Below are 13,807 nucleotides of genomic sequence, written 5' to 3'. Positions count from 1 at the left end.
CCATGAGCTGTGGGTATGACTAAGCCTGTTCTGTGTCTGTGATGCAACACCATAGCTGAGGAGCTGTTTATTGTGAAGGTACAATTGCGGTCTTGATGTGTGCTCAACAGTGGCTTAGTCACAGAAATGCATAGCCACCGCTCAGGCTCATAATTCAGAATTGTGTGTATTACTACAAGTGAATGAGGCTGTCTCACACAGACAGGCAACATGAGCTTAAAAATCACACAATAAAGCAGATGTCTTTATGTGCAAGGATGGTGTGACGTGTATTGACAGAATTATTCTTTGAATAATCAATTTGCAGGCAGATGACGAATGAGGGACACATTTTTCTGGAAAGGACAAGAATGAGGCAGATACTTTGGAGGAGATAAATGTGGAGGACAGGGAATCAGAGGAAAAGGAAAATCTTAGTGATGAATAGGAAGAGAATGCTGAAGAGGCAGAGAGGTGCAGGAGAAAGATAGACAGAAGAATCATTTCAAAAAAAACAAAGCCATGTTTAACATTTTATTAGTATCCTGCCCCTGTAACAGCTGAGTAATGGTTTGATATATTTCCCCCGATCCTATCTGATATCATGAGCTTTTGTGAAACCAGACAAAGGAATTACATCTATTGAACATCCTGCTTTAATCATTCAGAGAAATGTCTCACTTAATAGTAGTTTTGGGGGTTGTTTGTCATGTGTGTCTCTGCTGATTTTTAACAGTTGCTCTTGGCAAAATCAAAATTAATTTCAGGGTCTTTTTATACGGGTCTACAAAAATGGGAAAAGCCAATGGTGGATTTAAGGAAGATTGCCTGCCTCGGTATCTTTCCCCAATGTGTTCTGCATCCTCTTCATGTAACTCATTGAAAAGAGCTCATTTAAGTCATTTTTAGAGTTTATATTTTATATTAAGAGAGAAGATCTTTTGCAAAGACTGTAAACCCTTTGCGAAAGCCAAATGAAAATGGTTGACTGTGTGTGCAGTTAGAGTAATACAATAGATAGTTAGGCTGAGTGGGATGGACATTGCTAAACAAACACCAAAGCTATCTGAACTTCCACAAACCAAGTGGTTTCTATAAACCAAAAACAATCATTGCTGTATTGCCAAAATCACATTTGCCATCTGTCCAACATGGCTGCTATGTTCTGTGATTGACAACAGCGTGTTCACTGCTGATGTATAGGACAAAAAGGGACAGTCCACAGGCACCGCACATAAATTCAGTTATTTCTCTTCAGAGGACACAAAGATACGAAACTATTCATATGTGTTTATCAAAACTGATCTTAAAAAATAGGTTGATGTCTGGGGAAATATACTCAGGTGCTTTCTGATCTAAGGCTGTATCATAATGTAAGCCAAAGATTAGCATAAAGACCGGAATAGGTGCAAACAACTAACCAGACTTTGTTTATGAATGAACATGTTATATATCTTTTGTGTTATTACTACAAAAAAGCCAGTAAACCACTAAAAAAAAGTATAAAAACTATGATGATTTACTGTTTCTTGAAAATACCAACTTCCCCGCTTGCCTGCCAGCTGTTACTGTCAAAAACTTGTCCCTCACATAACCTCCTGTAAAAATGGCAAATATATTTTTTTTCTACACTTCAGTTTTTGTATGGATTATTTGTATTGTATGGACACAAATCAGATATGAAGCCAGGTTTATTTGTGAGTTTTAGATGTGCTTTAAAACATCTATAAATTCATTACAATATATGGGTTAATGTACTGTTTGTTGCATTATACAGCTTGTGTTAGCTATGTTCTTATTTTGTGTTTTATTTTATTCTGCTACACTGAATACTGTTTTTTTTATTATTTTGGTTTTAGAATATGCATTAAATAAAAGTAAAGGAAATCAAAATAATAAGAAATGTGGACGTGCATGTTGTGTGAGCTGATGAATACAATGTGAAAATACCATCCATCAGCTTGTGGTTTGATGCTGACTGCAGAGTAATAGAATGAGAGCAGGATGAATTGTCAAAGAGCGGCCTGTGTTCAGGTGGAAGGATCTCCAGGGGCTGTTTGATGTCTGTTCAGCTCACAGTGAATCCTATCTCACCTTATTGTGTCCACACAGAGTTGTCAAAATTGGATCACAGTTGAGTTTTATCTTTGAATGTGGATCACTATTACTTCTTTAGATAGGAGGACTACACCTCCACTCAGTGTCTGTCTTTCTTTCTGTTCCCCTGCACATTTGCATTTTCACTTGGCTCTGTCTTGCAGCAAATATGGCACTCTCACAAAGCTACCTGACCCTTTCTGTTCAAAAAATGCTTTAAGTGAGGGATTTTTTTGAAAGTTTTGCATTTCTAACATTAAGATCGTTTTCATATTGCTGTGTCAACTTTCTTGAGAAAGACGTTTTTATCTTTGTGACTATTGTCATTTTGAATTGCACTTTTATAGTAAGTCTTCTGAGTCTTATGCATCCAAGTACACTTGCGCCACCTCACTCCCTCACTCATGAAAAAGGCCTTTGAAATGTAAAATGCTTTTCACATATATTTTCTTGTTCCCATTGAGTGGATCTGAGAATAAAATCTAACCCTTTTTTTCTCGTTTCCTGTCCTTTTCTTTCCTTTTCTGCTTTGGTTGTATGTCTCACCTTAGCTAATTCATACCATCAGTGTGGTGGATAGAGACGAGCCACAATCTGGGCATCGCTTCTACTTCACCCTGGCCCCTGAGGCGTCCAGTAATCGACACTTCACGCTCTGGGATATCAAAGGTGAGAGGGAAAAGGTCCGATATTGGTGTTATAAGTAAAGTACATTTGAGAAGCCGTACTCATATCTCTATCAGCATAATTTCCTTTTCATAGTATGATGGTACAACCAAAAAGCTAAGAAACCTGATGTTACATTGTGAGTTGCTGTGTGCATTTTATATGTGCGCAGGTGTAACAAAACTATGCTTGACTTTACTGAGAAATGTTCAAGATCATGATAAAGCTCTTAAAGGGAGAGACATTTAAAGTCCAGAGTAAATATCAATGTGAGAGCTTGCTGGCATGCTTGAGGTGATTCTACAAATGTAGACCATAAGGCAATAAGTGACTGTAAGACTGCAGCTCCAAAATTATTAACAAAAAAACTCAAAATGCCTACAGTTACAGTAATTTCACTGTCTCAGTTACCTGATTCAGGTGCCAGATGGTCGACATTTTTAACATAAGACAATTCATAGAATATGTTGACAGAAGATTTTGAAAAGCTCACAGGAGACTTTTTCAAAGAGACAACAAACTGTATTTTTTATGTGATTTTGCTTTCTGCCTAATAATGGCAGATTGTTTTTTTTTTATATATATATATTTTTGGATAAACACCACCTGTTGTGGTCCACTAAGCAAAGTGATATTATTACATGCCCCTGCATGTACTTGCAAAAGACGTTTTTACAGTTTGTCTGAACAGGCTTGCTTGGCTGTACTGTATATACTGCAAACCTAAGCTGAGCATTTTTTTCTTACAGGAGTAGCATTTTACATAAATTTCATTATCACTAAAATACTGTATAATACATTTTTGGAGCCTTTTTTTTTCAAATAAAGAATCTCTTCTGGGCTCACATTATATAGAAAGTCCACAGTTTACTGTACATAATTTCATATTGTATAAGTTCAACATTTTATGTAGCTGCACAATGAAAGGAAACATTAAAAACTCCCTAGTGATGACTTAGCTTAGTCGAGTAGATGAGTTTTTTTTCATCCACGCCTGTATTTTTGCAAACACATTTGCAGATGCCTCGTTTAGAGATGTGTACCTAAGTGAATGTGACATCTGGCTAAATCAAGATTGATCTGACACCGGGAAAATGTCAGGGGAGCAGCCTGAGCTAGGGAAATGTCACCGTGTGGAGACAGTGAGGTCGGCTATAGTCTCTCTCAGATGCATGAGAACAGATAGGCACATAAAACAAGCCTTGTATAAAAATACACACATGCTGGACAAACACGTACGTGTACTGCATGACAGAAGTGCCCTTCTCGCTCTTTCTTTCTCTATTCTACTCAGACTGTTAATACATTCACACTTGCAAATATATACACAACACCACCAGGCGAAATAGTGTGTCATTTTTGCATTGCTACAGTACCTCTGTGTGGTTGTGTGTATGTCTACATGTCTTCCTATAACTGTGTGGTCAAATTTTATTTGAATGCCATCACTGTGAGGGCATTTTGTCCAGTTCTCCCAACTTGAAAAGGTTGTTTAAGGGCTAAGACTTGGTTTTATTTTTGAGGTTGGAGTTGATTAAGGTTATAGAAAAACAAACATGTGCGCGATTGGTATTATTCATATTGTATTCCACACACACACACACATACACCCAGATACACATTCCTATATATTTGTTTAATATACATGCATTTACAAAACACAAACCCTACTGCACATGCTGTATATTTTTTTTTTTTTGGTGAAAGACAAACAAAACCCCACACAAACTATTTATCCTCCCATCTCTGTTTTTTTCCACTCTGGTGTCTCTTTTCATGGACACATTTGTCAACCTGTCACTTTCAATCTGTCATTTCTTCTTTTCCTCATCATGGCCTCACATTGTGTACTGTCTTCAAGCCTTGACACACAGTGATGAAAAGGCATTTTTCCCATGTTGCTAAACTCTTTTAAGTCATTGCGAGCACTCTGTAAATCAAAACCTCGTTACCAAGTGAGTTTTGCCGCTGCATGACAAAGTATCATTATGTCCCACATTATACTTAACCCGTTAAACTCTGCTAGGACACCCTCATCAACCCCATCTCCCTTTCTCACTTCACCAAGTCTCAGTCCTTTAGTAAACATGTACCACATGTGGTTTTTTTGTAATTAGCACGTTCTGCCCCTTTCAATGATACCACGTGTCCATGTTTGTGAGGTGAGAAAGGGAGAGCGGGCAAAGAAAGGACAAGGGTATTCTAACCGAGTTTAACAGTTTAAAAAGAAATCTCATATGATATTAATGTTGTTTTGATGAATTACTTATGTCGGGCATTTGTGTTTTCAGGTCAGTCACACAAATTTCAAAAATTTGTGAAATTTTTATACAACTCAAATAGCTCAACAACAAAGAGGAGTCTTTATGACTATGGTGATACACTGACCATTTTCCAATGCTGTCAGGAGATTGGCATTAGTTTTTTAGTTACAATTTCTAAACCACTATATGATGGATTGTTATAAAATGTGGCACACGCCTACTATGTATGAATTTACATAACTTACCATTTCCTTAAGGCATAATTCTTTCTTTCAGTATTTTTATTTATGCAAAATTTGTGCAAAACCTATGACATTTGATGAGTTTCAGCTGTACTTTTAAAATAAAATACTTCTGAACACTTTTCAGTCTTAAACACCAAATACTAAGCCTGGATGGTGAATATGGCTGAGTAATGGCCGAGATGCCTTGGGACAATAATGTCTGTATGTTTGCAATAATGTTTGCAATTTGTATTTTTCAGAGGGCATTTGTCAGGTTCATATTGCTATACATTTATGTTCATTGAAAACTCAACTTCAGGCATACAACAATCACTTTATTTAGCACTATAAGGTAAATATGTATATGAGTTTGTTCTGAAAAACATGGCCAAGTTTTTAAGTTTATTGCTTTAGGGAGGCGAGAATCTTTTTCTACCAGAGACAGCTGTGGAAGAAAACGCTGTATAAAAGTCAAAAGGACAAACTCAGGGGTGTAATGTTCCTGCACATAAACACTAGTATGAAGATTGTTCTTCGCGTGCCAGAGGAGTGTGACATGGATAACAGTGATATATGTTCTGGGAGATGGATTGCTTGGTATCCTCTATGCAAGTCTACCCACCAAGCTACTCTGGCTCTATTTGTCAAATCATCCTCCTGTATACTGTGGTACATTTATCTATGTCTCTGGCAGAGAGCTCATATCTACACGGGTGAAGTTTAATTTCAGACAGTGGCTCCTTCACTCAATTTTTTCTCTTCCATTGTTTGTTTCAGAATAAACACATGATAAATGTTAACAACACGAGAACAGTTCACTGTTTATGTGAAATCATTTAACCCCCAAGTTAAACTTGACAGTCATGACACCCATCAGGAGTCCTTGAACAATGGATTAGATATATCAAATAAATTATTTAGCAAGGATGGTACTTTTTTGTCTTTTTCTTACATTTTACATTGTCTTGGAAGGTTTGGAAAACTATGATTTGCCCTATATTTTACCATTGTCAAATGTGCCACTTGTTCTACTTCGATCAGTGCAGTCTTGAGTTCAAATGAAAAAAAAAAAAAAAACAAAACAACCAAGAAACGTAATAAAAGCATTCACTGGATGGAGTTTCAGATTTAATACAGCCTGGTAAAAAGCAGACATGGGTGAGTAGACACTCATGTCTTATAAATATTAAGTCTCTTGTGTGTAATTCTCTGTTTTACCTTGCCTATCTGATTCCAAAACACTCCCACCGCTCACCCAGACAACACAGCTGGTATCCGGACCCAGCGGTCAGGCTTTAATCGCCATGAGCAGAATGTGTACTTCCTGCCTATCCTGGTGGTTGACAGTGGGCCCCCCTCTCTCAGCTCCACAGGCACCCTGACCATTCATGTCTGTGGCTGTGACACAGGTGAGAGCAAATCTAGGAGTGGCACTATTACTAGCATTATCATCACTGTCACCTTGTGCATCATCAGCAACATTATTAAAAGGTCATCTACATGACATTGTTTTGGTCAGCAAACAGTTCTTATCAGATTATGTTTGTGAAAAATAAAAAATAAAATAAATAACAGGGACACAAACACACAGATGGCAAACACTGAATAAAAAAGTAATATGTACATGATAAAAACTCATGATAAACCACTGCTTAATCCTCATCCACTCTATTGACTCATAAATAGTGTTGAATCTGTATAATAAATGCTATTTTTTTTTTCTTTCACAACACAGAGGGAGCCATCCAGTCCTGCAATGCCACAGCCTATGTAATGAGTGCTGCTCTTAGTCCTGGGGCCCTTATAGCACTATTGGTCTGCATGCTCATCCTCATAGGTAAGCAGGTGGATGTATTCATGTATGTATGTATAGATAAGCGTGTGATAGATGACTGGAAAGATGAATAAGTGTAATTCATTGTTATTGCTTTTCTCGGGTCATTGCTTACTTCAACTACTCCAGGAGGACCACCAGCATCATTATGTTCGGCTGTGGGATATAGCACTGGGGGCAAGACAAAACTATATGTCTTCTGCTCATAAAATCATGCAACCAAGCATGTGTCTTTTAATGGATTTACAACTTTTAGAAGTTATTATTTCACAAATGAATTTGCACCCGTGGTAACCAAAAAAAGAAATAAATAAGAAAAAAAGAAAAGAAACTAAGATGAATGACTTAAAAACCAGACCAGTATTTCAGCTGAGAAGCTTTCATATTTTATTGCTACTTTTATGAACAGAAACCTTTTGTTTAAACATGAGCACAGATGATGCCTCGGTTTATGAATGATATCAACCCAGTTTGAGCCATGGAATACAGACAGGGATGGAATGAAGTGGAGGGAGGTTAGAGAGAGCAAACAGGCCAAAGAGCTGCCTCAGCACTCGCATCCCTCTGGAACAGTGGGCTTTAAATAGATGAGGCTTTCCAAACATTCTTAGATTTTTTTTTTTTATACACAGACATATACACACGTGCACACACTAATATACGCATGCCTGCACACGCTCACCCTCTGAAAGACTGAAGAGGTTTGGTATTGTGTATTTGAAAATTTCATGAGTTCGTTTCCAACTCTCCCCCTTCTGTACATCTGAGTGTCCCACTCTTTAGTGACAGGGAGAAATGACAACACTGTCACAGTGTTTTGTCTCCTCTCGTGCCTGTGCACGTTTTACTTTGTGCACCCAGTGAATGATGGATGATGTGACACTAGGCAGATTTAACTGCAACATTGCTATCTATTTCTTTTAAGAGCTTTTCTAATGAGAGTTGTTAAAACTCTGTCTCCATTAACTAAACTATCTACTGAAATAAACTTCAAAAGCAGAGCATCATTTATTCATCATGATTTTAAAAGCCTCTACAAAAATGTTATGTTCAAATCTGAGGCAACCTTTGCTGGCTATGAAAAACACCGTGCGGTGCATCGTTGGCTGAGTGACATCCTGTCCAAGTCTTAACTGGAAAACACACATTCTTATGCTACTGTGATGCTTTAACTATTTTGTATTATTTTATGTTTCATGCCAATTTGATTCCCCTAATTAAATGATGATAGCGTGACTCCAAGAGTGTCAGTGACTCTAACTGGCACCATGTTGTCCATGCCACTTTGAGTGACTGATACAGATTAGTATAAAATGGACTGAGCATGCCTTGTCAAAGCACTGAAAGACAGGCTAAGCTGGAGCGCTTGGCTTCTGCCAGTCATCATGTGGACAATAAAATCTGCTGCAGGGGCTGGGATCAGGGGGATGAGCAGTGTTTTCACAACTATCGCATGATGTGAATAACAAATAGTGGCAGCAGTCGTGTCTTATTGGCTGCACATTTCCTTTTCCTTGTTTACTTACCATCTACTCACATGCACGAATTTAGTGTGGGTCTATTCATGCATACTAAGCACACATCCACATGCATAGACAATCACTTCTCACCTATTAACTGCACTGCAATTCTTTCTCTCCATGCGCCATTACTGTGTGCACCTTGTCTTCTCCCTCTCTCTCTATCTCTCTCTCTCTCTCTCACTCTCACACACACACACCCTCTGCACACTCAGTGACTACCTAACCAGCCAGTCAGCACTCTCTCTCTCCAGAGGCTGGACCACCTCTATTACATCAATTGTTGGATAATGAGAAAAATGAAAACAAATTTCTGCCTAATTACCTTACAAACAAACAATCCCTCCATCAGTACATTTATAGGCCTGATGTGATGAATCCATTCCATCGCGTTTCAACATCTGAATGCATCCATTCCAATTACCTCCCATCTGCTTCTGATGAGCTCCTGGGTGGGGGCAACCAGCTCAACCCAAGGGTAAATAAACTGTCTTGTCAGAAACTTTTATCACAACATCTGTACATATAGAGACCAGCTTTTGTACAGCTATATCCAGATATATATGCTTCCCCCAAAGGTAAGTTCTGTACACGTACTAATAATATTGCTTGCAGCATGCTAATTTCCAATTTAAATAGGTTTTAAATTGCCTACACTTCAGACCCTCCCATGTTATGAGTCAGGGTTTGTCAGATTGAAGTCATCTTTGCTTCACACTGAGCTTCCACATACAGTACTCCTTCAACACCATTTACTGAAGCAGCAGCTGATCTGCACATAGGAAGAAGTTCTAAACATCATGTTTTCTACCTCCATTTACACTTCTCATTACAGTGCATTCAGAGTAATTGTCTTAGTACTTGATTAGTATGCACGGCAGTGAGTACCACAATTTACCACAAACCATGACTGTTTTTTCAACCCTGTGGCAATTAATTCACTCTACTCAGGGTGGAAAAGAATAAACACAATGGTTACGCTTTCCCAGTGGGTCCTAGCGGACAATGTAAGAGAAGAACGGCTGCACGTTATCAGACAAAGATACTGTGTAAAATCCCCTTTCAAGATCAGCAAAGTTTCTTTGGCAGGCATAGCTCTTTAGGCAAGGAACACACAGGATATTTTCACTCTGCAAGTTATTTTTTTAGCCCATTTAAACCAAATAAAGACAATTACCAAGAGAAGCAACAAGTCATTTGTACTGATTATATACTTGAAAGTGATATTTTTTTGGGGTTAGGGTTAGGGTTTGTTTTGTTCTTTAGTTTTTTTCTTTTTTCACTTTGCTTAGTAGAGAGATAATAGTAAGAGAAGAAGATGAAAGCAAAGGTAACCTATGGTGTTTTGTAGAAACATCCTGACTTCCAAAGTCACTTTCAAAAACATGTGCTTTTTTCATGAAGATGTGTTGTAACATGAATTTCATGTACACATAAGATCTTAACTGTGAAAAGATTCAGGAATATCCTATTTTCACAATGTATTATTGTGTGTACCGGTGTGTTCAGAGTATCTGACTATCTGTGTTATACCAGATAGCACAGGCCCTGTAATAATTGATAGTATTTTTATCTCTCTGTGCTTGTAGGCATTAGTTTCAAGCAGCAGGTTATCTGTTCCACAAGATGCATGGACTCTGCTAGTTAATGATCAATCTAAATGTCCTTTCATTGGCATCCCTTTAGAGTAGTTGGTCATTGTCTCTGCTAGAAGAATGAAAAGTAATTGTGTAAGTGGTAACACCAACCCTGACCGAAGGAAGCATACCCTGCTGCCTGTCAAAGCTCCATAATTATAGTACAAATATTTTCAACTGTTGTGCTATCAACTTTCTGACTGAAATTCAATTTATAATTAGCCTGTTTTTTTACATTCAGTATTATTCGTTTTAGTGAAGCAAATAAATAAAGTGAAATCGTTTTATACATTTGCAACAATTGAACCTGCATTTTTGACATGAGATCATGAGATTGTTGCATTTATTTTAATATGTCAAAACTAATTCTATACATGTAACCCATGCATGAGCCTGCAAGACCGCTGTAGAACGTTTTCTTCTGCATTTTGCAAATGGCAGTCCTTTGTGAAACAGGCCACTGCTGCCACTTGCTCATAAGCAGCACTTATAAATCCATCCATCCATCTTCTATACCCGCTTTTTCCTGAAAGCCAGGGTCACGGGGATCTGCTGGAGCCTATCCCAGCTCTCTCTCGGGTGAAAGGCAGGGGTACACCCTGGACAGGTCACCAGTCCATCACAGGGCCACATAGAGACACACAAAGACAGACAACCTCACACACTCACACTCACTCCTATGGGCAATTTAGAGTCACCAATCAACCTAACATGCATGTTTTTGGACTGTGGGACCTTCTTGCTGTGAGGCAACAGTGCTAACCACTCAGCCACCATGCTGCCCCGCTTTTAAATCACTTTTGTGAAACAAGATGTTCGTAACGTAGAAACGTTGGTTACGTATCGTAACCCAAGATTCTGTGAATTGGGCGCAGCCCTCTGGTCATATCCCCTCCTCACTGAAGAGAAATTAATTTACGCCCATCCAGGGGGGCTCACAGCCCAGAGGGCTGTGCCCAATTCACAGAATCTTGGGTTACGATACGTAACCAACGTTCTGTCTTATTGGTGTGCAGCCCTCTGGGGTATCGCTATGGGTCAAAGCACACAAAGGAACATGGGGAGGCCATGTCTTCCACTGACAAACCGTGCAGGAGAACCGTGGAGGATGACACTCCTCCACCATAACATGGTGTAACATAATAAGTTTGGGTCCACTGATGGACACTGGTTTGATTACTGAGTAAGGAATTCTGTATTGCTCTTAAATTGAAATTGGACTGTCTCAATTTCTTGTATTGATGTTTAATTTTTTTGTTGCCTGAAAATAATAATCACTCAGCCTGTGTTGTTGTAATAGAGATAAGTCATTCTCTCTAATTTTGTGACAAGTTTGTATTTCAGAGTAGTAGTGCACATCAGTGCCTGTCCACATTCTTCTTTGCATATTAATTTGTTGATTAAAAAGAGACCAGATTGCTGTTTATCCATAAGACTATTGCAAATTGAATTGTTCATTATCTTTCCCATACTCCCCAGCATGCATCATTCATTCATAACTCCCTTTAATATCTCCACTGAAAATGACATTTGATGTTGCTGCAAGTCTGAGACAAATCTGGTGGAGTTTTCAGAGAAGAGGTTGCAGCCCTGAGGAAGGATGATGGAGTCAGGGGTTGGGTGTCTGAGCTACATGAGACTTGTCTAATCACAAATGTAGGCAATAATTAAAATAACCAAGCTGAAATTAAAGCCTCATTGATTTATCTGTGCATACAGCCCTTATTTCCCTCTTGTCTCATTAGTCTATAGGGTGATCCATCTCAATTGTTTTGCCTTTTTTTATCTTAACTTTTTTTTTTTTTTGAGGAATTTTCTTTATTTTTGTAGGTGGATGCCACTGCTTTTAGGTAGTGATGGAATCTCAAAGTCTTAGTTTCACTCGACTTGGATGAGTATTGATATACAGATTGGTCTCCATTAGGCCTTCTGAATCATATTTCGGGGCAAGGCAATCAGGATTGTGAAAAATCAATGCTCATGCATTTGAAATGTAAAACTTGATAATAAATTATCTTCCCCTGCTGTGCCTTGCCCTGAGAGGTGAAATCAAAAGTTACAATGGGAGTAGTTATAAACTTTCCCATGGAAAATTCATGCAAATCCATGATGCATAGTGCATATTTGATGTTAAATGCCATAAGAACACATTTATTTATATGTTTTCTATATATACTGAATCTATGTCTATGTCTACTGTGTCGCAGTGCAGCCATGAACTACAAAACTTTTGTTCTGACAGTTCATAAATTCCTTTGTCTTGCTCCTTGCTTTTATCTTATCCTCTTCAGGTTGAGACTGACATGGGCACATGATATATGTCCCGTCTGTTAAGAAATTCCTAGATTTGCTTTGAAATTTTTTTTTCAACTAACATGTACATACTTGATTTTAGAATGGCATTACAGTCTTGATCTTTCTCTTTCTCCATCTTGTTTGGTGTCCTTGTCTATCAGTCCTTGTCTTGCTGATACTGACCCTGAAACGCCACAGAAAGGGCCAGAGGATGGCAGAAGATGAGGAGGACATGAGGGATAACGTCATCAAGTACAATGACGAAGGCGGAGGGGAGCAGGACACTCAGGCATACGACATGAGTGCCCTGAGAAATCTCTATGACTTCCCAGAGGCCAAGAGCTGTGACTCTGGCCCAGACATCCGCTCACTGCCACAGTGGATACAGGCAAACCGAGTGGGTGGGGGCGCAGAGGGTGCAGAGGGTGCTGCAGCGGCAGCAACAGACTTCTCCCTCTTCAAAGGCTACATCAGAAAGAAGGTGGAGCAGGCTGATGCTGATCTGTCAGTGCCGCCGTATGACTCCTTCCAGACATACGCCTTTGAAGGCACCAGTTCACCAGCACTTTCTCTCAGCTCCATCCACACGTTGTCCACCACCTCAGAGCAGGATTTCTCCTACCTAAGCGACTGGGGACCACGTTTCAGGCAACTGGCGGGCTACTACGCTCCAGGAAATAATGAGGAGGAAGGGTCCTAGCACAGCTTGTCCTCTGCAGAGAGACGTTTTTACTCCCTTTTCTTCCTCCGTTTTCTTTTTTGCCTCCTCTTCTCACCCTCTGGCATGATTCTGAAATCATCAGAGCCAGCACTGTGTACTCCTAAAGACAGAACACCACCTTTATCTCTTTGAAAGAAAATTTCCAGCATAAAAGTTTAAACTGAAGTTTTTTTACACTTTTCTGTTTAGTTGTTTTTTGGACTTCAAGATGAAAGCTGTGATTTGAGAAAGAGGAAAGAAACAGTTCTATCCAGTCACCTTAAATTGCTATTTAGAAATATGTGAAAGAGAGGTTATCACTCCCAAATCATAAATGAGAATCTTTACTTTAAGCTGCCAGACTGTTTTCAACGAATCAGCATTACATAGCAAGGGTTAAGTCATGCCAAGGCAAACTGTCTGACAATTATGTATTTATTTAAGGAGGAAATATTTATGTATTTATTAGTTTTTATGTATTTATTTATTTATTTACACTATGATCACTATGGTAACTGCAACCATAAACTCGGCTGATGTGCTAAAGAAAAAGTGAGGGGCGGAGGACGTTATAAAAGGAATGACAGACAA

At 38.8% G+C, this 13,807-nt stretch overlaps 1 protein-coding gene across 1 annotated transcript in view; it reads left to right on the top strand.

Annotated features, from left to right (window-relative positions):
• cdh22 (cadherin 22) overlaps window positions 1–13,216 on the top strand; it is a 64,092-nt gene extending 50,876 nt beyond the window's left edge. The window contains exons 9-12 of the mRNA XM_026306786.1: window positions 2,628–2,745; window positions 6,490–6,639; window positions 6,966–7,067; window positions 12,678–13,216. Of these exons, the coding sequence (XP_026162571.1) occupies window positions 2,628–2,745; window positions 6,490–6,639; window positions 6,966–7,067; window positions 12,678–13,216 (909 nt within the window). The remainder of the gene's footprint in view (window positions 1–2,627; window positions 2,746–6,489; window positions 6,640–6,965; window positions 7,068–12,677) is intronic.
• The last annotated feature ends 591 nt before the right edge of the window (window positions 13,217–13,807 follow it).

This window comes from Mastacembelus armatus, chromosome 5, assembly GCF_900324485.2.
Source record: "Mastacembelus armatus chromosome 5, fMasArm1.2, whole genome shotgun sequence".
In the NCBI taxonomy this organism is placed as follows: Eukaryota; Metazoa; Chordata; class Actinopteri; order Synbranchiformes; family Mastacembelidae; genus Mastacembelus; species Mastacembelus armatus.
The sequence above is the reverse complement of the archived record's forward strand: the minus strand, read 5'-3'. Positions and strand labels throughout refer to the sequence as shown.